Raw genomic sequence first — 25,864 nt, 5'->3', positions numbered from 1 at the left:
CAGCGGCAGCGGCAGCAGTTGCAGTTGCATTCAAGCGGAAACTGAATAATCCACACACAAGGGAAATGCATTTGGCCGTTGTCTACTAATGAATTAAACTCTTCTGGACGGCTACGGAAATGGGGAGGCTGAGCATATGTAATTATTGTTGCCATATATGTGTATGCATGTAAATGAGATGTGCGCTGCATGTTGCACGGCTGGTTGTTGCACATTGATGTGTAAGCACTTTGAAGTGCATTACTAAAGTGCATTAGCAGCTGCAGCGCCAGCAGAAGCAGCTGCAGCTTAGTTTCTTGTTGCTACTGCATTTACGATAATATGTTAATTAACTGGAGGTTAGCGTTCGCTGTGATTATGCCGTGCTTATCGCACAATTGATGCCCAACTCCTTGCCACTTGAGCCAGGTGCTTTGATGCCCATGCACAGCCCTGTGGCTGGGAGCGTGACTAGCTGAAAGACTGCTTCATAGCCAAAACAGCAGCTCCACATGCGTATGTCTCCATGCATGAACTGCAATTCATTAGTTAAGTGCATTTGTAGCCAAAGGAACAGGTCAGAATATTTGCCTATTGTACTTGGGCAAGTTAAGAAGTTTATGAATGCGGCATTCAAGGGTTAATGCAAATTAACATAGACAAAATTTTCCAACAAATATTCAATTTTATGTGCTTCACATAAAACGATTTCATATGCATGCAAGTGTATTCAATTAAACGTGCCTCTGGCTAGAGATGGGCGCGTGCTCAGTTTTTTGCACGTGACACGAGCACGAGTTAGCAACATTTATGTACATGTATACTCATGGATGGATTCTTCAAAATGTATTAGGAACATACAATTCTTTTACTTGGTGAATATGAATTCCGTTGGTTTTCATAAAACACATTTATGTATTTTCTATGGGAAATATGCGCATGATATAGTTGTTATCCACTGTAAAATATGTTCTGCTTATGTATGTTGTGGTGCATTTGAAATAGAGATGCGTTGATTTACCACTCAGATTGAGACAAAGCAAATGTGTGTATATGCTTGAGTTAATAAAATGGGCTTGGCTAAACAATTTCTATGGGCTTTCCATAGGAATGTGTACAGACTGTAGCTTTGCGGAAATGCGCTGGCAAATGGCAGCTGGCAGCTAGCAGCTGGCAAGTAAACAATATGTTAGCATACTTATTTTCGGGGCGTATTCCGCTACGTTGGCTTTTCTTTCGCATCTTAAAGCTTCCGGCATCCATTAAACTTCATTAAAAATTAAATATGCGCCACAGCGTTGGCAGCTGCCATCTGGTAACTGGCGACCGTCGACTGGCGGCTGGCAGCTGCTTTTTTGGCTTCTTTGTGTAGCAAAAGTAGCAAAAGCTGCTTGGCTGCGCTGGGCGTGGCTGGTTGATCTGTTCCTGATCCTAAGCGACAGCCCCCAGCCTCTTGCGCAGAGAACCCTTTTAGCATAGCACGCATCAATTTGCTGCCTGGAAAATGCTTAAGACTTTTAATGAGATGAGGGCGAAATTTCATTATGAAGTTGCCTGGGGACTGGCACGACGGCACCGGGCCAAGATGCTTTGGCTTTAGCCTAACCCCAACCGACCACCCACTAACCCACCAATCCACCTTCCGTCCGCACCCACACCCGCTCGCTGCCCCGGCTTGACTGGGTGTGGTTGCGAACGGTAACCTCGTTAAGCTTAATTAATAGCAGCAATGTGATAAACACCCGGCCAAAATGGTTGCAATGAGGCCGACGTCGCCATTTTGTGCGCCCAGCGACTGGCAAAGTTTTGCCAGGTGTCAGCTACAGCCGAGCAGAACGCTCTGCCATCGAGCAGTCAACTGCGGCACAGTTCTGCTTCTTCTTCTTCCTCTTCTTCTTCTGCTCTCCTTCTCCCGTTTTTGTTGTTTTTTGTTTTTTAATGAGCCAACGCCGACGCCGCCGCCGATGCTGATGCTGACATTTGACAGATTTACAACGCAGCCGCTTAGCTTATATTATATCAGGCAGCTTTCTAGTCATTCAGGCATTAGTCGGGCCCTTAGCGGCAAGTACTTTGAAGTTTCATGAAGCGGCGTCATGAAACTCTTTAATAAGTTCCAGAACAGTAAAAACTGCTCAAAAATCGATTGGCGACTATTTAAGAGCAAAGTCGATGCAGTTCGATTGTGCGAGCCAGCAAAAACTTTTTAATGATCAATACATTGCTAGAGATTTCGGGTAGCTTGGTTTTCAAATTCCTCAACGGGACTGTCGCTAAGCCAGCTAGATCAACTCAGCTGCTGATGTCGATCAAGTATATATATAATATCGAGTAGCAGCTGCCTTCTTCCGGTTGCAACATGCATTTGCACAACTTATGTTGAAAAGGGCATGTCCCTTTTCCGCCTTCCGTCTTTTTTCAGCATAGATATTCCTTTGCATAGCACAGAAGGTATGCAGCATAATTTTGAACCCTTTCAAAGGTGTTTCGAAGCATATGAAGTTACATTTTCATGTTAGGGAGCTAGTTAGTAGAACTAAAAAGTTTTTGATCATAATATCTTTTGGTCAGGGTATTTAAGCGTCATTGTGTGGTATATTAAGATTCCGGTTTTGTTTGTTTGTTTGCTCATAATGTTTGTTTGCAGAGCATTGGTGACTGAGTGTGTGTTGGTGTGTGTTATGGTGTGTGCTTGGTCGGTTGGTTGTTGCCTTAAATTCCTTGTCGCTTTAGCATTTTGGCTAGCAGAGGCAGGCGAGTCAAAGGCGGCGAGCTCGCTGCAAATATTTGCCGAGGGGCAAGTATGCGCAATTAAAATTTGATTTAATACAAAAGTACACATACACGCGTATGCACACAAACACATGTGTGTGTGTGTGTGTAAGTGTTTGTTTGTTTGCTTGTTTGTTTGTTTGTCTGCTTGTTTGCAGTTGGCATACAATATCCAATTTCCGAAATTACTTGCGCATCATCAGTCGAAAATTCCTTGAGTATCGAATGGAATTTAATTGAAGTCACGATTTCTACAAATTTAAGCAATTTACAAGCACGCACACACACACACACACACACACACTGGCAATCACACACATGAGCTTAACATAAATAAATCAGATAACACATTAACACTTCTTTCTGGATAAGTCCCCCCCCGCGACCCATTCCTGCCATCAAGTATATTTGGGTTCTTCGGCTCCGTTTGATGTTGACGAATCCTGTGTCGTCCTTCGTCCTTCGTCGCTCAGTTTGATGTTGAATTTTTAATTTTCATTAACATTTGCAGCCTTGAGGCAGCCCTTATGCCCCATGTACATATGTATGTGTATCTGACAACTGGGGGAGGCTAGGCGGCTGGGCGGCCGGGGCCGTACGCTCGAGCGTTTGTTATGCTTTATCTTGCTGCTAAATTTGGTGGTAGTGGTGCCGGTGGTGGAAGCAAATGTCCTTCGCCTACACTTACAATTAGTATTTGCAGTGGGCTTAATTGATATTTGTATAATGAAATGTGTCATAGGCTTTTCTTGCCCGCATCGGGTCACAGGTGGCGAGGCGTGCAGAATACCAAACAGATATAGAGATAGAGATACATAGAGAGAGAGAAAGAGGGCAGAACAGACACGGCTGCTTTTGACAGCTGTCTTGCTGTTAGTCGTCGCTCGGGCGTGCATGAACTAGCTGAAGCCTCTACAAGCTGTGTCTCTGGACTAATTCAAGCCGGTCGCCGAACCACTTTTAAGCAGCGAACCACTTTAAATGCATGTGCTAAGTAAAATTCGAGAAAATTAGAAACATTTCAACTTTCTTGGGTCGCTCAAGAAGCGCATCTCTTATTTAAAATGTCCCCAATGTATTCCTTAATTGATCTTTTCTAATTTACTCTATTTTTAACTATGTCTACATAAACAATTCTTTATGCTGATCAATTCATGTTAAGTCGCTTGCCAATTTTCCGCACCAAAGTTGGAAACTGGTTGAAGAACGGAGCTGCCGACAATTTGCTTTGGCTTTGCAGTCCCGAAGTGTACACATATATTTTCGACGATTTTGCCATTATCCCTATCACGGTGCTCCGTTCACATAGCTGCAGTTGCTTATCGTATAAAGCGTCTACAAATTGCGATGTGGCACCGATAGATTCATGGGACAAGTGACTCTTGGCTCCATTGCCAGCGAGCCCCTCCGGCTGGGGTGCACAAGAGACAAAGCCGCAATCAATGTGCGCCTGGCCTAAAAACCAACCAAAGGAAACAAACAACAAATAAATTTGTTGTATTATTTTGTTGGGAACTGTCGCTTTCTTTATTGTTTGTCGTCTGTTTAAAATGCGATAAATTAAATTAAATAGCAAGCGGCGCAATGATTTCGACCAGGAACAGGACCAAGACCAAGGAGTCACTTGGCTGCGGGCGCTTTTATTTAGCTACTTACAGATTATGTGACATTTATTGTTCACGCTTAAATCTTGAAAATTGCAATTTAGCGGCCTTTTGCCACAGCTCCCCGTTGGTCATTTTGAAGGCTTTGTTCGGTATGCTCACGCCGGGGATCTACATTTTCGGCAGGGCCAAGTCGCGCTGTGGGTTGGGCGGGCTTATCAGTCAGGCAGCATCAGTACAACCGTCGCCCAAGGCCATTGTTTACCAGGGACAAAATTATGTCCTTGCCAGCGCATTTGCTATAGCCAGCGTTTGCGTCTTCACTTTTTTGCCTTTTGCCTTCATCGCTGAACTCGCATTTGTGCTTTCTTTTGCCCGCCGCACAGTTGTCTCGAGTTTCCGTTTTAATAAACGTCGATTCCGGCTTCCTGTTTGGCATTCGCATTCTCCCGCTTTATATATATATATATACATATATATACTCGTATATTTAGTGGAAAACCCACCACCACCGCCAACAGCACGGAGCTGCTTCTGATGCTGGCCAAAGTAATTGCAGGGAGCGCTGCGTCGCGTCTGTGCGTCTTCATTTATTGCCAATATAATTTTTGACTTTGCTGGAAATTTAATTTCCTTTTTGGCTGCTGCCGCGGCTTCCACTTCTGCTACTGTTGCTGCTCCTGTTGCAGTTCGTCTGTGGTGGCATTTTCGCGTTCACGTCATTGGCAGCTTCACAGCGACAGAGGCAGAGGCAGCGGCATCAACAAAAGTCAACGTCAGTGACACTGCCCTTGGGCCATGTATAACAAATCGGGTTAAACGGCTGCCAAAGAACAAAACGGATGTCAACATAACAACAACAAGGGCCAAAACGGCAAATGTCGCGCTAAAAAGGGTTACAATTTATGATTATTAAACCATGCTCTGAACCCCGCAAGCCCAGCCCCATTCCACACGCCCGCACAAGTGAAGGCCAACGGCAAAGCGGCGACAAATGCTAAAAGCTGAAAACAACAAATGTATCATGAGCCAACCAAACAGAAAAAGAACAAACGTTTCGCAACCGTATGACGAACTTCAAATACCCTAGTCGATATATAGTATCCCATCCAAAAATATACCTTGTTAAATCGGATTCCACCAATTGAAGCTGATATAGTAGCCGGATTAATATCTTAGAAAAAGCTTATTCGCCCTTTTATAAGTTTGAATATCGAGCAAGTTTTACAATTTGTACACAAAAATTAAATGCTTAACTAAACTTTTAAGAAACTGAATTTTTGCCAGATTGTTTCTACATATCACTAAAATATGTTTCTAATTTTCAATTCGATTTTTTAGCAAAGTATTGTGTAATTATTAATTTTCCTGAAAAAATATTTAAAAATTTCAAAAAGTGAAATAGATTTTCTAACAAGAAAAAAAAATTTTCTCAGCGATGGGAATTTTTCCTGGAATTGGCCAAATATTCTCATTACAAACTATATATTTATATTAACTTTTTATGATTAAAATCTTTTAAAAAGATGCCATTATTTATGTGTTACACATTGCTCAACAAAAACTGAATACCCGCTGAACAGTTAGTTAAAGGGCAAACGGCTAGTGGGTGGGGAAAACTCTCAGCTGGGTAGTACGTAGTGTGTAGCGGGCGGGGCGGGGAGGTCGAAGAAAGTGCAACGTTTTTGTTGGCAAAACGTATAAATAAACATATGAATATTTATACCAGACAGAAAGCCACGTTTGGGAGCAGGGACAGGACAAAGCGGTGGAAAGCCTCGACTTTTGCAGCGAGCAGATTTTTTAAGCGATTTAAAATGCGATTTTCAGAAATGTTACTTGGAAAACTGATGGTGAGAGAGTGATAGAGGCAGGAGAAGAAAGAGAGACAGGGAGAGAGAGAGGAAATAAAAGAGAGGGATGGCAAGAAAGAGTGGTATTTCAGTTAACATGTATACATGTCTTTATATAGCTAGAATTTTAGCCGGAATTCACTTGGCTCTAACGCTTTTGTCTGACTAAATACTTGAGCTAAATTCTTGTTAAGTCTTCACGGGGTTTTCTATAGAAGAAATCTCGCTTTTATTAGGAATTATATGCAAAAATGTGTTAGTGTTAACTGATATTAGAAGTATCTCAGCATCAGATGAATACTAAAGACAAATGTTAAAGTAAAAGTTAGTCGGATCTTATAAGGTTTGAAATATAATGTGCCTAATGCGGCTTTGAAGTATTTATGCTGTTCGCAAAATCAATTAAGTCATTGAATGAGATAATAAAAAGAGCGTAGCCAATATCTAAAAATTGGACTCTGGCTCCACATCGATTAATTTTCTTGCCCAATATGCGAGTAAGTGCTCAAACTCTCATTTTATCTCTGACAGAGCTACGCTTTGAGGGAAACTCTCTCTTGTACTGGGCTTAACTTCCATTAAACGTACCATGGGCATTAGGCAAAGTGTTAAAATTATGATCTGTTAAGTGTCTAAATACGCACAGCAGAGGCAAGATGAGCGGCTGCTTAATAGATGCTGGTGGCGGAGATGGTTGTGGATGGGGGCTTGGTTGAAGCACTGGAGGGTTGTCCATTCAATGCCGATTCGAAGGCGGCTGCCTTTGGAGTGTGTATTTAAAATGTCATTTTGTTGTCAACCTCAGACTTCTTGTCTTATGTCAAATTATAATTATGGCGCCATGCTACTAACGACATTAACACAGAAGCAGTTACGCCCGCTGGGGGCTGACTTTTGGGTGGTTTGGTGGTGCGCTGGTGGAGACATTGCCATTAAATTGCCTATGCGCACCCTTGTCTCGAGCTCATTCACTTGGCACTGGCTTTGGCTTTGGTTTTGGCACTGGCTCCGGCTCTGGCTCTGGCGCTGGGCCTGTTCCTTGCTTCATTATCAGCATCGAAAGTTAAAACGCAGACGAGCCAGCAATCGTTACATTTTCTATTACACTTGGCAAAATTGTAACGTTAAACGTTTGAAAAACTTGTTTTAAAATCACTTAGTGTCTGCTACACACACACACGCACACGCACACGTACACACACACACACACACACACACACACACACACACACGCAGCAGGCAGACTTGAAAAGGGTGCAGAATTTTCTCGTCGTTGTCGCCTCTTGCAAAGTGGTGATAATTTTTGCTTTGTTGCGAAAATTACAACATTTTAACTTGGCTTCTGGCTGCCTGTCAGCCCTGTGACCTGCACCCAGAACCCGGCAACCGGCAACCGGCACCCTGCACAGCCCTCTCCCCCCTCACGGCTGCCGCTACTCATCCTTTACAGAGCTCTCCTTTGGTTTGCAACGGACGCGACTTGTGTCGACTTTTAATGGTTTTCATCTTATTAGCAGCAAAGTTCTTTGCCGCTGCTGGCTTTGTTGTTGTTGATGTTGCTGCTGCTGTTGCTGCTGCTGCTGTTGTTGTTGTTGCCACGCCCAGGCCCACGCCCAAGCCAACGCCCACGCCTCTGGTCGACACTGCACAAAATGGCTAACAGCAACAGATTTATTTGCAATATTTGCTCATTTGGCAAAACGCCGTCGAGTCTTTTGTCTTAGCCACTTTGTGCCCGTCGCGTCGCGTCCTTTTGCCCCCTCTCTTACCACCTCGTTAGTTTGTTGACGTGTTGCTAGCGCTCCATGAAGCATCCGCCACGCCTCTAACCAACTGCTGCTCCACGCTTGCTGCTCGTCTGTGTTGGGAGCTGAGGGCGCATAATTAAAAAAGTTTCATTTCATTTTGTTGGTTTTCTTGGTTCGTTTCGTCTGTTTATGTTCATTTGTTTTCTTGTGTAGGTTTTCTTGGGTTTTCTTCTTCAGCGCCGCCTGCCACATGCCGCATGCCGCATGCTCGAAACTGGCAATATTTTTGTTTTGGTTAAACGGGCAGGGCCTGAGCTGGGCTGGGCTGGGTTGGGCGTCTTGTTGTTATTGTTGACGCCCTTGTCCTAATGATTGCCGCCTTCTTCTAGCATTTTTTGCATGCTTCGTTTAATTTAATATTAATCTAAGAAGTTTGTTTGCTTTCACGTGTTGGCTCTGACTTCGACTAGAAACTTGCAAATGAGCAACTGTTTCTTCATGTTCCTAATGCGAAAGTCTTTGTATGCCTGTCTAGATCTGTGTGGAAAGAAATTTGACATCATCATGAGTCGGAATCGAGAAGAGATACTCGTATTTTGCCCATTGGAGCAAGTAGTGGAAAGTGAATAACGCAACGCCCACACGTTTCCGAGCTTCGAACCGAAATAGGCTGCAAAGAATATGCTAAAGATGTGTTTCAAATCTTATGATAGTCATTGCTTGAAAGTTCTTGGAAAAATTCTTGTCCCTGGCAGATGAGCTGTTCGAGTGACCCAGTGCCATTCAGGCATGAATCTAGTATTACCTTAGTAAAAAGCCAAAGTTGTCTGTTAGTAATAATCAAAATATGAATTATTGCATTACCTAAATTCTTATTAAGTCTCAAGAGTGTTTCCCATAGAAGGAAACTTTCAAACCTGGCATAACTGTTGGTATGAAAACTGAAAATAAATTTGTAAAAGTAAAATTCAGTAAGGACTTATTGGGCTTAAAATATGTTGAGTGCCCAATTAGACTTTGGTCTTCGCAATACCAATTATTAAGCAACCATGATATCAATTTTAATAAAATAAATATGATTTTAATTAAATAATAATGATAAACAATTTAATAAGCTAGCCATGTTATCAGTTTTAATATCAAATTGTTATCTATTATATATGTATTCAATTATAAAAACTAATCTATATACAGATTTTATGAGGAAACCTCATCTTATGATGTCCCCTTTTTATACCCCGAACCCATTAAAAATGGGTATAAGGGTATATTGTATTTGTGCAAAATGCAAATGTATGTAACAGGCAGAAGGAAGCATCTCCGACCCCATAAAGTATATATATTCTTGATCAGCATCAATAGCCAAGTCGATCTAGCCATGTCCGTCTGTCTGTCTGTCCGTCTGTCTGCCTGTCCGGCTATCCGTCTGTTCGTATGTAAGAACGCAAGGATATCAGAACCTATAAGAGCTAGAGACTTCAATTAGATGTAGGTCCTTCTAATGCCTGCGCAGATCGAGTTTGTTTCCGATAATCGATAACTTGCCCCGTTTCCAAGTAATCAATACAAAGCTATATCGATATCCTGTTTTTTGGGCAATATTGGTAAATAATAAGAGCTAGAGTCACCAAACTTGACATATAGCTTCTAAAATAGAATATATATATGCATTTGATGTTGGAAGAAGAGAGTTCAGGGTATCCCCTAGTCGGGAGCTCCCGACTAGAATCTCTTACTTGTTTCAAGTTGTCTTATGTAGCGACATAATGTATTTGGAAGATGTAAGCACATAATTCTTTAAAAAACTACAGAAAATTCTTCAGATAGTCTGATAAAGTATTTTTGATGAAACCGAAACACTTTTCCACAATTTTTTGTTGCTTTCGGCATGCCACTCTCGGCATGATCAGCTTGTCAATTAATATAATATAAATTCATATACATACATAAATATGTATCTGTATCTGTATCTGTATAGGCTGGGATAAGCTGTTAATCCGGCCGAAATACGCACGGTACACTCAACTCTGCTGATTAACTCAAGCGCTTGGCATTCAAAGTGTTTGCCTCCATGAATTTTGTATTCGCGCCCCTTTAAAAAGCCAGCAGAAAGTGAGTGAACGACCCCGAGTTGATTTCAGAGTTTCCATACCCCCATATTTACATTTGGAAAGTTCACGCCGCCTTATGAATATTCCAAATATTCAAGTCTCTGCTGGCCGAGGAGCGAGCGAGCAGTGGAGTCCATTGACGTTTCGCTGTTATGGCAACCCTGGGCCGCAGCCGCCATAGAGCTGCCATGTCAAAGTCGCAGCATGCTACTTAATATTGTTCAGAGCAGTATCTGAGCATTGCATTCGATTGTTTAAGAACCACTTGTTTCACCATGGCCACGCCCCCTCCGCCCCATCTATTCATACCAATAGTCATTCATTCAGTCACTCAATCATTCATTCATTCACTGATGCATTCATTTGAATGTCTGCGTGCCAGCTTCATTTTTAATGATTGCCTGCAAATTTTGTATAATTTGCCAATTCTGCTGGGGTTAATTTGGCATGGTGCATGCCGCATGCAGCTCTTTTCGCGAATTCCGCACTTTAATTTCGATGTGCGCCATTCGCCTGACAACCCTGCCAATTGCTGCATGGCAAACAGCACGAATTTACATGATACGCAGAGCCCCCGATGAAATTGAACTGCATCAAATGCTGCGCTTAGATTGGCGACTTTATTGTAGATCGTAGGCGACAATGCGGGCTAATTAAACACTCACATTCATAACCGACTACCTCTCTTTCTTGCTGTCTCTAAATCTCTTTCTCTTTTTAAGGTAAAAGCTTCACGCTGACAATTGTCATCTCAACTAATCCCATACAAATCGCCACCTACACGAAGGCCATCAAGGTAACTGTGGATGGCCCACGCGAGCCGCGCTCGAAGGTGCGCCATCAGGGCTTCCACCCGTTTGCATTTGGACCACAACGTTTTGGTCCGGATCCACTTATGGCCGGATTGCCCTTCAAGTTGCCAGGTACGTAAGCCGCGCTCATTTAATACTCCAAAACGCAAGACTCCCCCTCCATCAAATGGATTGCCCCAAGCGCCAACCTGCTCGTTAGGGCAGGTATTGATGTCGATGCGAAGCAGATGGATTGGCGGCTAGAGACGATAAGCTCTTATTTGTAAATAAACTTGTCTATTATAAGGGTTAAATAAGCGAACGTCGCCTGCCCAGCGGCAATAACACTTTTTCAGATTAAATGATTTGATTATAAGTATTGAATAACCTACCACTAAGCTCGACTGTTGATGGAATAAATATACGTGTACATACGTATGTCAGGATTGGCTTACAACAAACTTGTCTAAATACTCGAAATTGTTGGTGTGAGTCAACTTTAGTGGACTTAAAGATTGGAGTAAAAGTAACTTATGGATAAAACCTTATGTTTTTGTTTTTTGTCTGTTTAAAGTTTGGCAGCTGAACCAGTCGTTCTTTTGTCCTTTTTATACCCTGATCCCAGGAAAATGGGAAAAGGGTTATAATGTTGTTGTGCAAACGTATTTAACAGGCAGAGAGAAGCATCTCCGAACTCATAAAGTATGTCGGAACGCAAGGACCTCAGAATCGATAAGAACTAGACTTTAAAAGCAATTTCCAAATCTATCCCTATCAGAAGAGGAAAGAAGAAAATCATAATTTTTCAAAGAGCAATTATAATGAATGTGGGCATGGGTTACCCACTAGACTGCTCCTGTGTAAAATCGTCATAATTTTTCTGAAGATTTTCGATTGGCTCAGGTTAGAAATAGATTTACATGATTATCAACATATTTCATTGACATTTCTGAATATGTTAATCCCTTAAATCGTTTAAAATTAATCATAGCATATATTTATGTTAGAGATTTCTCATTTTAAAAGATCTGTGTCAAACACTTCACAGTATCGAACTATCGATTTAGTTAACTATTAGAGCTATCGAGTCGGTCCACTATTGATAGCTGTCCGTGGGCAAATTGCAGAAACATTGAGATACAAAGTTTCGATACTTCCTGAGGTTGAAAGTACGTGTATTTGTAATTTGTTGCCTAACCATTTCCTAACTGAAAACAGAGCTCTAGATATCATTAACAGACTAAAGACATTAGCATAAGGACGATGACAAATGCCTGCGCAGTCAGGCGCAGAAGCCTTTCGACAGGCGTGCAAACAGATTCGCGCTGCCTTTTTGTCAAATCCCAGTGCATCTGTGTGCCCTATTTATGCCCCCATAATGCACACACACACACACACGTGCGCGCACACACACACAGTGTCACAATAGAGGCGACAATTATATAACAAAACAACAGCTTGAAAAATCCATTAAAATGATTTTAATCCTTTAACGAGTCACAAAACGGCAGCACAGCGTCGACTTCGACTCGCGCGCCTCGAGGATGAGCAGATTGAGCATCAATGGGTTTGGGGTGCAACCCCTGAGCAAGCCGCGAACTGCCTCACCCCTCACCCCTCATCCCACAACGCTCACTCCTCACCCCTGATTGACAGCAGCAGGCGTAGCCTTAAATTATTTTAAAGCGCTCGACGCGACTGTTGCAACAATAAACACGCGATATAACCAGACTGCGAACAAGGATAACGATGGCAAGGACAACGCTGAAGACGGCGAAAAGTCGCTGCCGTCGCTGTCGTCGCCGTCGGCATCGTCGCCTGGTGAACAAATCCCGTTTGATACGCTTTGATTTTATTAAAATTTAACAATTTCGCTATGAAATTTATGAGCCGACAAGTGGGTGAGCCCGAAGCTAGGTGGTGCGCTGCCGCTGACGATACGGATGTGAATGTGGATGCCACCACCGCTGCCACTGTCTCTACAACTTTCCCTTTTGCGTCAGTTTCTTATTAACTAAGCCAATCGAAAGTTGCCTTTCAATATGAATTCAATATCAAGTTCTCAACCAAAATTTCAAAGTACTGAAATCGATATGCAAACTATTTTTTAATTGCATTGCAACAAATTTAATATTTCGTGTATATGAAATGCAACATAAACAAATGCAACATAAAATGGGAAAATCAACTATCCTCTTGATGGAGTATTTTCTTTTATAGAGCGATTTTATACTACGTCCAACAAGTTGAATCTCCAACACTTGAATCTCGGATAAACGTAAAAAGCAAAACGAATATTTCTTGGCTATTAATTCTAATTATAATTATAGTATTAATAATAATAATAATAATAATTATGATGCACAGTCTATTTTATGCCAAATTTCATTAAATTTATAAACCAACGATTATTCCATTCAGAATTATTAAGCTGTATTTTTATACCCTGAACCCAGGGATTTGTGCAAAATCTAAATGTATGTAACAGGCAGAAGGCAGCATCTCCGACCCCATAAAGTGTATATATTCTTGATCAGCATCAATAGCTGAGTCGATCTAGCCATGTCCGTCCGTCTGTCCGTCCGTCCGTCCGTCCGTCCGTCCGTCCGTCCGTATGTATGAACGCAAGGATCTCAGAACCTATAAGAGCTAGAGACTTGAAATGTCTCTTTAGATGTAGGTGCTCCTAGCTCCCGCGCAGATCGAGTTTGTTTCCGATAATCGATAACTTACTCCGTTTCCAAGTAATCGATCAAAATCGATATCGATATCTGTTTTTTTGGGCAATTTTGGTAAATAATAAGAGCTAGAGTCACTAAACTTGACATATAGCTTCTAAAATAGTATATATATGTATATGCATTTGATGTTGGAAGAAGAGGCTTCAGGGTATCCCCTAGTCGGGAGCTCCCGACTAGAACCTCTTACTTGTTTTTGTTTCAGCTTGTTACAAAACAATGTGACATGCACGATGATTATATATAACTAATTCGTTTAATTTACATTATTTGATTAACACTAGAATGCCAGCAATTATAAAGCAGCAACAGCATATGAGAAACCTTCGTTTTGTTTTTTCTTTTGCTTTTTTAGTTGCCAAATGAGTTTAGTTTTGTTGAAGAATGTTTCGATATCCGCTGGGGAAAACAATTTTTTTTCTAGAAACTTTGACGCCCCAAAAGTTTTTTGCACTTGCGAGCCGAAACTGCAAAGTGACACAACAGCAGCAAAAAAGTGTCTCAAAATTACATTAAAAACTAAAAGGCACCAGGCATATGTGTGCGTGTGTGTGCGTGTGTGAGTGTGGAGTAGTTTTGGCATACACAAAATGTAGTTGACACTGGAGTGCTGCGTGTCACAGAAAGTTTGCCAAATGATTAAAAGGACTCGACGGTGCCAGCTGCCTGCTGCCTGGCGAAATAGTTGAGCTGGCTGTGAAAAAGCAAGCCAAGTGCTTTTCTTGATGGAACGGAATAAATATTAAATGGCGTCGTAAGCAGGGCACATTAGTGCCACGCCTCTAGCCCAACCCCCTCTAACGCTGGGTGCTGGAGTGCAAGGTGCCCCGGGGCCAAGTCACGAGTGTGTGGAAAGTGGAAAATTTGTAACTTCCGCAACGGATATCCTCTTTCATACACGCACGCCCTCTCCAGAAACGCGCTTCTTTATGTGTCCGTGTGTGTGTGTGTGTGTGTGTGTGTGTGTGTGCGTGTGCGTGCCTTTTGAAGTTGCCTTCATCAGCAGCAACAGCAGCAACTAAAAAAGTTTCGCGCGCGCGTTTTTAGTGAAAATTATATTAAAATTTTGTGCTTGATGTAATTTATGTCATAAAACCCATCTGAAAGTAGACACATGTGTGCATAATTACATAGCTTCTGGTGTACGTGCTGGTGTGTGTGTGTGTGTGCGGGTGCAAATGTTTTAAATGAATTTTCAGCTTGAAATCACATTGCAGCGCATTGTCTTGAGTGCCGCACTCACAATCAGCCCAAATATATGTATATATATATATATATATATATATATATATATACGACAACATATATATATATATATATACGACAACAGCGAGCGCATTTGATTTAAGATTTCGGGCACTCGTATTTATTTAAAACCCTTTTTGCCGTCAGCCGTTTTGTGTGTTGTTTGCCGGGCCAGGACAGGACTTTACATCGTCAAAAGCAATGCAAAAGGCAAAGGCAAAGATCAAAGTGCGCACCACGCTCCATCATTACACACACACGCACACACATCATTCCTATTTTTTCTGCTTTATGTATTAACTTAGGGCATTAAGCCTGCAAGCCTATATTAGCGTGCTCGTAAGTACGAGGCATTTGTTGTTGTTGATCAGTAGCTCAATGAAATTATAACAAAATTCTTTTAATTATAATAATTAAAATTTACGTAATTTAAGGAGTCTCTTTTCAATATAATAATATTCATATGTTCATATATTTTAATTGTTAATCAAGGGGAATTAAGTAGATATTACGGGTGCCTTGATGTATAGAAATTACTTATGAGGGAATTTTCAAACTGTTTATGTTTCTTCAGATCAGAAGATTTAGAGGACGATTTGAGACTTTTATCAATGCATGTATGCAGCTTTGTTTATAAATTTAAATTCTTATTTTTCTTTTTCAAAATATCCATTGTCCGATTCTTCACTTGAATCAAATTCGGAATGTAGCCAGCTTTTGGCTCTATTATTTGCGACTTTTTGTTGCAGTTGACTGAATCTGGCCATATGTATATTATATGGCTCGTAACGGAACAATGTCTTTTTTCTTATGTATCTCGATCAAATTCGCCAAGCAAGCGCCTAACTCTGCTCCAAAACCATATTAACAGCGTGCCAGCATATCATATGATTATTATAAAAGCATATCTATGCAAGAGTATTTACTCTTCAGCATTCCACAGATACCAATCCCTTGTTTTTTCTTTTATTCTTTGTAGATGCCCAAAAGGGTTAAACGTTGTGTCTTTAAACAACTTGATAGACTCTCTCGCATGCGCTCCCCCCTCTTAGCCGGGCGCATGTCTTGCAAAAACGAAATGATTTAGTACAAATAATCAAACATGCAGACAGACAAATTTGCACAGTCAGAGTCTCAGTCGCAGTCGCTGTCGCAGCAGTCGTGCCCGCGGGAAAGGCCTACAGCTCAATTTGGCTGGCAAAAGGAAATTTTAAAGTCATCGTCCTTGCTTGTCCGTGGCCCTGGCTGTGGGGGTTGTGGGCTTTGTGGGGTGTGTGTGTGTGTGTGTGTGTGTGTCGTTGCCCCCCAAGGACATATTACAGCATTGATTCAATTTCATGTCAATTTACGTGTCAATGCGACACTAATACGCGAAGGGTCGTGGCTCTTGCGGAAAGCTGCTGATGCCCTGACCCCTGACCCGCGCCGCTGCCTGACATGTGGCACAGCTCGAATCGCTGGCGGGGGCGAGGGTGGCCTGGGCAAGGTGTGCATTTAAAATTATTTATAACATTTGCGAAAATATGTTTGCCAAATGCCAACAACTCTGTAGCCTGCGTCGCTCTGCAATTTCTTTTTGGCGCGCCCCAAAATGTATGCTTCGTTTTTCATTCCTTCCCATTTTTTTTTGTAATAACTTGCGGCCTGTTACGCATACGTATGCGTGTGCGTGTGTGTGTGTGTGTGTGTGTGTGGGCGGGCTGGAATGTATGTTACGCCAACCCCGCCAATTCCCCAACCTCCAGCCAACTCGCATGTGTTGACAACACTTGTGTTACGGTAAATTTGTGCGTATTGTGCGTGCGGAGGAGTCGGGGATCGGGGTTGGGTACGGGATCGGCATAAGGTGGCGTATGTTTCGGTTTGGGTTTGGAATCGAAATTGGGGTCTTTTTTAAGCTCTTGGCATGCCTTACCAAATAGCAGCAAATTTGCCAAAACAATTTGCAAATCTACAGCAAATACTTACGTGTAAATACTGATATGACAGGCACTTGACAACAACTGGCTGAGAAATTGATAAAGACAGACAGCCGCAGGCGGGGGCGGAGACACCGTCTGAGCTCACCTGTGGTGGAGCTTAAAAATAGAAGCCGTCTGACTGACTGCGTGCTGACTTTAGGCAGACACAGCTGCTTGAATGTCTTTATTTAGTAAAAGCAGTTTGGACTCTGGAAATTGAGCTATGTTTGTGAGTGAAAGGGGCGTGAGGGGCAGAAGCAATACATCAATAACTATTTTATTTATTACCTAATTTATTTTGTATAGCTTAGGTCAAAGATATTGTCTAAGAGATTGAATAAAACACTGACTGCTGAGGCTCTCGGCTATATACAATTACTTCATATAATTTGGCAATATACTTATATTATTTTCTTTAGCTAGATGTCGATAACTAGTTGAGTTTTTGTTAAGAAACTTTTAAAAAAATTTGTTCATTTAATTTAATTTAATTTAATATTATGTGCTGTTTAAATACTTGAAAAATTCTTTTTGTAGCTAAACTTAGTCTCTAGCGTCTTGCGGTTGCATTTATAGGGTATCGATTGGTGCAGTATATCGATCATTCTTCTGTAATGTAGATCTTACAAGGTATTTGCACAAAATATAATATATCTGTGAAACTCTTATCAATATTTTCATGTTCATATCAATTTAAATTTAAATAGAAATCAAATCCCAATCAGCTGTTCGCCTTCTGCCTATCGATAAACATTTAATCCTCAGTAGAATGGAGTTCAGTAGTAAACGTAATATTTACAATTTTGCTTAGCCCCAGTTCATTTAACTAGGCGGCATTGAGAAAACGAAATTAAAATAATTGAAGGGAACTCGTTTAATAGATGGACTTTAAAAACAAAAAACTATGAAATAATTTCTTAACTAATTTGGTTGCAAAATCTTTCTTTTTCTTGTAAAAGGTTACAAATATTATATTTAGAATTGAGTTTTTGGTTTAGCTTTAACCAGTTATACTATTGATTAACATGTGTTATTAATAATTGGTAGATACGAAAGGAACTTCAGTAAAACAGATTTATATATATATCAAGATTTGTATAATAAATAACGTATTTGATGATAGTCTCAGAATTGGACTTATAAAACCATCTTGAAGTTGAGCACAATGCATAAAATAAATAGGCTTAAGCCATGTTCTCGAAGACACACGCATTGTATATGTTACAATCTAGATGCTAGGCATCGCGAATGTTACTACATGAAGTCATCAAGGTTATCATTATTATTTTGAGCTTTAAGATGCTGTTGCTTCTGAGTTCGTTTCTGCCAGCCACTTTTGCTAATTGCTCAATAATGTTAAAAAAAGACGAGAAACAAGATATAAATAAAAAAGACCGAATTTTAAAAAAGAACATCCACCGCAAAGTGCGCACCAAAGTAACCAGCGTTGGCAGCATTTGAGCATTTGAAGCCGCCGTGCCGAGGTCACGCTGAAAAGTAGGCAACAGAAATGACTCGTTGCTCGATGCTGGCGCTGCTGCTGCTGCTGCTGCTGCTGGCGCTGCTCTTGCCGACGTCGACGGCAACAACTGTTGGCGCAGGCGTCAACTATGAGCGCAACAATGCTCACGCTCGCTCTCGCTTTCGCACTCGCTTTCTCTCTCTGAGTGGTATTGCAGCGACTGGCGAAATTGAGTCGAGTGATTTGAGGGCCATGTACATTAGCTATTTCCCCTGATTCGTTGGCTCGCTCAAATGTGTGCATGTGTGTGGGGGTTGCTGCTTACCCCGCTAGTGCCGCTCAAAGCAGCCACCCGCCTTCCGCCACCCACCACCCACCACACGTTGTGGTGAGTTAGAAGGCAACTGCTTCGGCGACGACGACGTTTTTTCCAAGACAGCGTCTTGTGGTGAGAAATTGTTGCGCGCCGTTGAGTGTGTTTTTGGTTTTGTTTTTTTTTTTTTTTTGCTATTTTTTTATTTTTATTTTTGCTGCTTTGGCTGAGCGCCTTTCGTTTTCATTGCGGGAACTTTGAATGGGTGGGGGAATCGAGCTGCATACTGTCTGCGCCGAGTGAAAATGCCGTCGGAAAAACATTAGCGCTGTATTTGCCGACGGCAAGTGCGTTATAACGGCAAAGATTCTTGTTTCATGGCAATGGAAACTGATTTGCTAACCAATACACACGTAACTTTCATAAGAACGTTTCCCAACCAAAACGTAGCCAAAGTAATACTCAGAGCGCAACTGATTATTTTAAAGGATGCGGATTCACACACACACACACACACACACACACACCCAAACATACGCTGCAGTGCAATTCCAGAAGCACTTCACTATGCCCCATCTCTAGAATCCTTCCGCAATGTGGTGCCCAGAAAAACAAAAAAAAAAAAAAAAAAACGAAACAAAACAAAAACGAGAACGAAAAAAGTGTGGGAAGTTGGACGCATGAAAGCTTTTTGTGGCGCACCAATAGCACCGCGTTATGCCCCGCTACACACACCAACACGCTCGCACACCCACACACACACATATGCACACATACATACATATACACAATGATAACGCGCTCACTCATGCATGGGGGCTGGGCTATGGACGCCACCACACCCCATACCCCTCTCTGCTTTCCCTGTCATGGCACCCACCTAGCCCACCGGCCCAGACGAGAACGGGCCGACTCCGACGAATACCGTTACGTGGCGTGCCGAAGAAAGCCCGACCCCAAACTGACACCAAGCGCGGCTAACCCTTTATCGCACATAGGGTTTCCTTACAGGACCGCATATTTAGGTTTTTGTTATGGGGTTTCACTGTCGCCATCCTTGGTATGCCTTCATGCGGTCTCTCTCTCTTTGCATGTGTGTCTGTGTCTATGTGTGTGTGTGCGTGTGTGTGTGTGTGTGTGTGTGTGTGTGTGTGTGTGTGTGTGTGTGTGTGTGTGTGTGTGTGTGTGTGTGTGTGTGTGTGTGTGTGTGTGTGTGTGTGTGTGTGTGTGTGTGTGTGTGTGTGTGTGTGTGTGTGTGTGTGTGTTTATGCGTATATGTTTGCGGGCAGTGGCCAAGCCCTCACACACACAACGACACACATTCACATGGTTTGGGTTACCAAAATCGACGTGATGTTATATTATATGGAAACACAATTTGCTCAATGTCTGTCGCCGCATCCGCCGCATGGAAGTCGCCGTCGTCGTCGTCGTCGTCGTCATCGCCGCCGTCGCTGCTCTTCACCGTCGGGTGTCGCTGCTGCCTTCAAATAGCTCTCGAGAGCGTGGGCGTGTCTGTGTTGGTGTTGGTGTGTGTGTGAGCTTGTGATCGTCGCAGTTTTGTGGGCTGTTACTGCTGCCATTTTGTGTGACACAACTAAAATCCAACAACTATGCCCCTATGCCCCAGCTGGCAGCTGTACATAGCAGACGCCATACATATACATATACATATGTCCATGTTTGTAGGTACCATCTGCATATATAAGCATATATATACACATACACACATATATATGAACATAAAAAGGACCAGTTAGTGCACTGCAAATGCTAATGGCATAAGCACATTCAGAACTTTGTAATGATATAAAACTAAAATAAATACTATAATGAGTGCTAATGCACGTTGGGATATAGCAGAAGAGGAAGAACGGAAACTAAAACGAAAATTATCTGCTTTAAAAACCTCGAATGTATACCACATCCAATATAAGTATGTAGTATATATATATATATTATTGCTGACGTTTGCTATTGTAGATCTTTGAATTAAAAAACAATAGCAACCGTCAGTAAGTATGATAAGTATAATATATTTTCATTGTCGATTTCATTGAAATATTTGAGAGATTATTGCGAAAGTTTTCATGTCATTTGTATTCTTAAAAAAAATTAATTATATTTTTATGAAAAATTTGGGCAATGTTTAGAATCTAATTAATATTAGTACTTTTATAAGAAATATTAATTTTAAATAATATTATCAATATTTTATTATTATTATTTAGTTAGTTTTTTTTTTAAATTATAAGTTGTTATAAACAATAGAATTAGCTTCTGGGTTCTTCGGATAAGACAAAACTGCATCTAAATAATTTCTTGCAATTGTTTAGTAGCCAATATTTTTCTATTACCTTAGTACTTTTATCTCACATTTATTTTCAAGTATGCGATCTTACATAACTTAGGCTAGTGAACCCGAAATTCTAGCTTATTTTTCACTATGAACCAAACCATAACACAAAACGCAGCTAAGGCAAAACCCGCAACCAACCAGAGTCACAAAACGAATCCCAAGGCGGCTTCAAGCAATATTAAAAAAAGTAACAAAATAAAATTTAAAACAATTTCTCAATCTGTAACGTTGTGATTACATTTAGTTACGTGCACTTTTTGCGGCAGATTATAGAGGGAAATATAAGTCAGTATTAATTTGTGCGGATGCATTCATAAGCGAATTCTTTGAGAGGACAAGGGCAACGGCGGTGCATGGAAATTTGGTCGACTACGGCGAATTGCTTTGTAGTATGAAGAGTAAAAATCAAAATCAAAATTTTTCATCAAGATCCCAGACAGAATCCAGCACCGCCAACCAAACAATGCTGCACAGCTGTTTGACCTACATAAAAGTACTTGAACTTAAGAGGAGTATCAAGTGGCATATATGATTTTGATTCAACTTCAACTTGTTATAGTTTAAGTAGTTATTGTAGCCATATTTATGCTTATGTAAGTATGTCAAGGGATTAGGATAACGCAGCATGCCAATCAAGTAATGCCGCAGCAGCAAATATGGCTCCAGTCCTGTCTGTGTGAATGTGTGTGTCCCGTGTCTTGGATTGCTCTTTGTGTGCTGCCTCAGACTGTGTCGCAGCCAGTATTACTTACTCTGTTCCCGTTCTCGTTCCCGATCCCGCTTACGCTCCCGCTTCTGCTCCTGAGCCGGGTCCTGTCCCTGTCTGACGACTGGTTGGTCTGGTTGGTTCGTTGGTGGGTTGTTGGTGTCACATTTTCGGTGAAATTTTGGTTGCAAACTTTGGCAAAACTTGGCCAAGTATTTGGCCTCAAGTGCGACAGAGCGGGACAGAGACAGCCAAAGCAGAGCACGGCAGACAGACTGGGCGAGAGAGAGACGGAGAGAGCCAAAGCGATTGCAGTTGAGAGCGCGCATGTGGGCGGCGTGTGTGTATGTGTATGTGTGTGTGTATGTGTGTGTGTGTGTGTGTGTGTGTGTGTGTGTGTGTGTGTGTGTGTGTGTGTGTGTGTGTGTGTGTGTGTGTGTGTGTGTGTGTGTGTGTGTGTGTGTGTGTGAGTATGTGTGAGTGTGTTGTGGTCGGTCTTCGTCTTCGACTGTGCGAGCAGAAGCGAGAGGAGCTAAGCGAAACAAGATTTGCTCAATGTTTGTTGCCTTGGCGTTTTCTTAAGTGCGACTTACTCACATACACACAGACACACACATACAGACACATACATACACACACACATACACATACATACATACACATACACACAGACACACACATACACACAGACACACACTGGCATACTCGCATACATAGATAACAATGAGTCAACTGTGCCTTGCTTTGCAGCATCTTCAACCTGCGTCACTGTCGACCGCGTACTATGTGCGACTGCGGGCTGGTATTTGAGGCTGTTTCGTAGCTGCAACATGCCCCACCTCTCCCCGCCCATTTAATGCTTGGACCGTCGACCCAATGGCTTGCAGCCAGAGCAACTTCCTCCGCTTGCCCACAAATGTGGGCTGCCACTTGATAGCGGCAACGCTATAGGAGTTGGACCCCAAGGGTCGAGACGAGTGAGACGGCCGCGTCCAGACAGAGCAACGACATCGTCGACTGGGATAATTTTAATGAATTTATTTAGGAGTTTACCTTGAGCTCGCCTCGTTTCTGCTGGCTGCTCTGGCTGCTCGGGCAGCTCCGTTTGCTCTCGTTCTCGCTGCCAGACTTGGCCAAGCAGCATCCAGGCCTGTCCGTTTGTCCTGCCTGTCTGCTCCGTTCGTCCCACCAAAGGTGGAACTCTCATTGGGCGTGCACATACAGAGTAGTCCGCCGGTTGAGAAGAGACAAAGATGCATTTACATAAGCAGCAATATGGCGGCTTGTTGATCACATGATAGGAGTAGGCGGTGCGGAGGCGGCAGCGGCGACGGATGCGGCGGCTAGTGGGCGGGAATTTAGCCCAATGTTGTTTTGCAGCGACCAAAATGTGCGGCAACGTTTTTGGTCTTGCACAGTGGGCTATATGTGGTCTGGTGGGCTTCGGTTGGGGTTTGGCATTGGACTTGCTTATGTTCTTGTGCTTGGACTTGGACGTGAACTTATATTTGGTCCTGGCTTATGCTGCTGGTCTTATTTTTTTCCTCAGCCTTGAGTTATTGGCATTTGCTCGCTACTAAAGGAATTTCAGATTTAAGTTCTTGTTATTATGGTCTACAAGCTGCGAATCTTGTTCCTTTATATGAAAATTATTAAGCTTATCTTTCTTACAAACTAACGAGAGCTGTTAGCAAGAGCCAACAAATTGACGTTGCTTTCTAAATAGGGCTTATTCCCATCAGTAGTCTACCAGTCAGGATGCCTAATCAGGAAATACTGAATTTCACAGTCAGTCGCCTTGTGGGCGTGGCCAAAAATGTCAACAATTTGTTTGGCCCGGATAGTCACGAGCATATACATACATATTTATAGTTTTCGCCTCTGGCTTGCATATCGTCGAACAAATACTGCTTTCACGGAGAGACAAACGTTGCAGAAAAATATTATAACCTGAGTATGGAAACCAAATGATGTGCCCAATTTTGTTCGACTCGTAATATGTATATGTAAGTGTACATATATACTTAAATTCATGAGAATCGCAGAGAAGGACTACACGTTATTTGTAATTAGCAGTGGGATAATTAATTTGACATCAGGCATAAATACATACATATATAAAAGGAAATTCTAATGTATGCTACGGCAAGTCGGCGCTGAGAACAGAATATCGTCCAGTCGAACACTCTCGATTGGAGCTCCCTCACATGCATGTGTTTTATTCGTTTGCTCCTTTCTTGTTCCCAGGATTCGCTCATCATTTGGTTGGGATGCACAGTCATCTGCATGCGCCCGATTGGCGAGCACACATGGCGCTGGGTGGACGTCCGGGCTTTCCCGCTGGCCCCTTCTTTGCGCATCACCATGGAGCGACCTTTCCGGGTGTAGCGGCAAGCGGTCTTCGTGGGCTAAGCGGTAAGGCATCTCTTCTCATTTACCGTAACAGATTTTTAAGTGATCTTTCTGCTTCTTTTTTGCTGCTCCTTCGGCTGGGCAGACAATCAGCAGCAGTTAGCGACAGTGGGCGCGGCGCATAGCACCACCAGTCCGGAGGGCTCACCCACGACAACGACGAGCGCAACCCTGAGCGCATTTGTGCAGCCGCCGGCGTGTAATGCCAGCGCGGGCAGCTCGCCGCCGCTGACCCTCAGCAGCATGCAGCACCACGACAATAACAACAACAACAGCAGTAGCAATATCGATGCTGGTTTCGAGAGCGACAGTATCTCGGTGACAGGATCGCCACGCAAAAGCATCTGCTCGCTGACGCACGACGAGGAGGAGCCGGATCCGGATGCGGGGCGCAGCCGCAGCCCCACGCTGCTCAGCGCGGACGCCAGCAGTGTGGCAACGCTTGCAGATCCGGCACCTGGCAGCGGCGGCGCCTTCACCGCGCTTATCCAGCGCAGTAAGAATCCCAGCGAGCTGTTCGGCGGTTTCGCTGCTGCCGGTGCAGGCCACTTTGCGCCGGCGGCGCATAGCTTCAATCCGGCGTTGGCGGCTCAGCTCTTCCTGCAGAGTCCGCTCCTGCCGCAGTCGAGCCAGTGGCTCTACACGCAGCTCTACGGCAGCTACAGCGATCTACCTTGGCTGCGAAGTGCGGCAGCTGCAGCTGCGGCTAACACAGCTCCACAGCAGCACCAACAGCAACAGCAGGAGCCAGGATCGGCTCTACAAGCGGCAGCCAATGATGCCGACGGTGTCAATCTCATCAAGCGCTGTGTTACGCTCATTACACACAACCCGCCAGATGCGGAGAATGCCAATCCGAACGCATCGCCGCCAGTCAGCTCCTCGCGCCGTTCACCATCGCCCGTAGAGACAATTGATCTGGATGATGTTAGCACCACATCGAGATCGGCCAGCGGCTCCAGCGGCGCTGGCGGACCGATACGCACGCGTACGCCAAAGCCGACGGCGGACGTCTGGCGTCCCTACTAGCGGCTGGCGGCCGCCTTGCTGGGCAGTTGCCTGGCGGCGCGTGCCAGCGACGAACACGGACTTCCACAGAGACAGAGGGCGCAACCGTAGGCTGTGCTTAGCTGCCAGCTGAGCGGCTGCTCCATTATTAATTTAGATCATATGGCAGGGTGCGAGGGTTTCTCAGCAACCATATTGCTTAGAGCTGGAGAGAGTATTCGATAGCATATTCACACAAGAGTTTCAATTATTTGCACGACACATGTTAAAAGCTAATTTCATTTAACTGTACTTTTGATTTATTTATAGCCAGCATTTGCCAAATTGTTATCAAAGAGGCCTCCGGCTAGTCCGTAAAATGCCTGTTCTTTGTAACGAAAGGATTCTTATAGGATTTTAAGGTTCATAATTTCCAGCATTTGTCTGCTGTGTTTTGTTTATACTCATTGAAAATGGGTATTAAGGCTGTACTGGCTATGGGCAAATGTATGTAAAAAGCAGAAGGAAGCGTCTCCGACCCCATTAAGTATATATACTTCTTATCAAGACGATGAGCTGAATCAATCTTCTCATGTGTGTCCGTCCGACCGTCTATCCGTCTTTGTGAACGTATCGATCTTGGAAGCCAAAGACATGACATTTGAAATATATACCTTCTCATATTCCATTCTTAGAATTCATTTTCTTGTCCATAGTCCGTTCCATACACATAATATAGATTGTGAGACATGTTATGAGAAGCATAACTCATATATGATCAGAGCTGGATACGTCAAATTTTTCATAAAGTATTCACAGATCA

The 25,864-nt window shown here is 42.9% G+C and overlaps 1 protein-coding gene across 1 annotated transcript in view; it reads left to right on the top strand.

Moving 5' to 3' along the window:
* LOC115764395 overlaps positions 1–25,083 on the top strand; it is a 29,230-nt gene extending 4,147 nt beyond the window's left edge. Inside the window, exons 3-5 of the mRNA XM_030707376.1 lie at positions 10,790–10,990; positions 23,890–24,081; positions 24,140–25,083. Of these exons, the coding sequence (XP_030563236.1) occupies positions 10,790–10,990; positions 23,890–24,081; positions 24,140–25,083 (1,337 nt within the window). The remainder of the gene's footprint in view (positions 1–10,789; positions 10,991–23,889; positions 24,082–24,139) is intronic.
* The last annotated feature ends 781 nt before the right edge of the window (positions 25,084–25,864 follow it).

Source organism: Drosophila novamexicana, unplaced genomic scaffold, assembly GCF_003285875.2.
Source record: "Drosophila novamexicana strain 15010-1031.04,08,12 unplaced genomic scaffold, DnovRS2.1 tig00000820-arrow-pilon, whole genome shotgun sequence".
Taxonomy (NCBI): domain Eukaryota; kingdom Metazoa; phylum Arthropoda; class Insecta; order Diptera; family Drosophilidae; genus Drosophila; species Drosophila novamexicana.
This window is presented reverse-complemented; position numbering and strand designations above follow the sequence as displayed.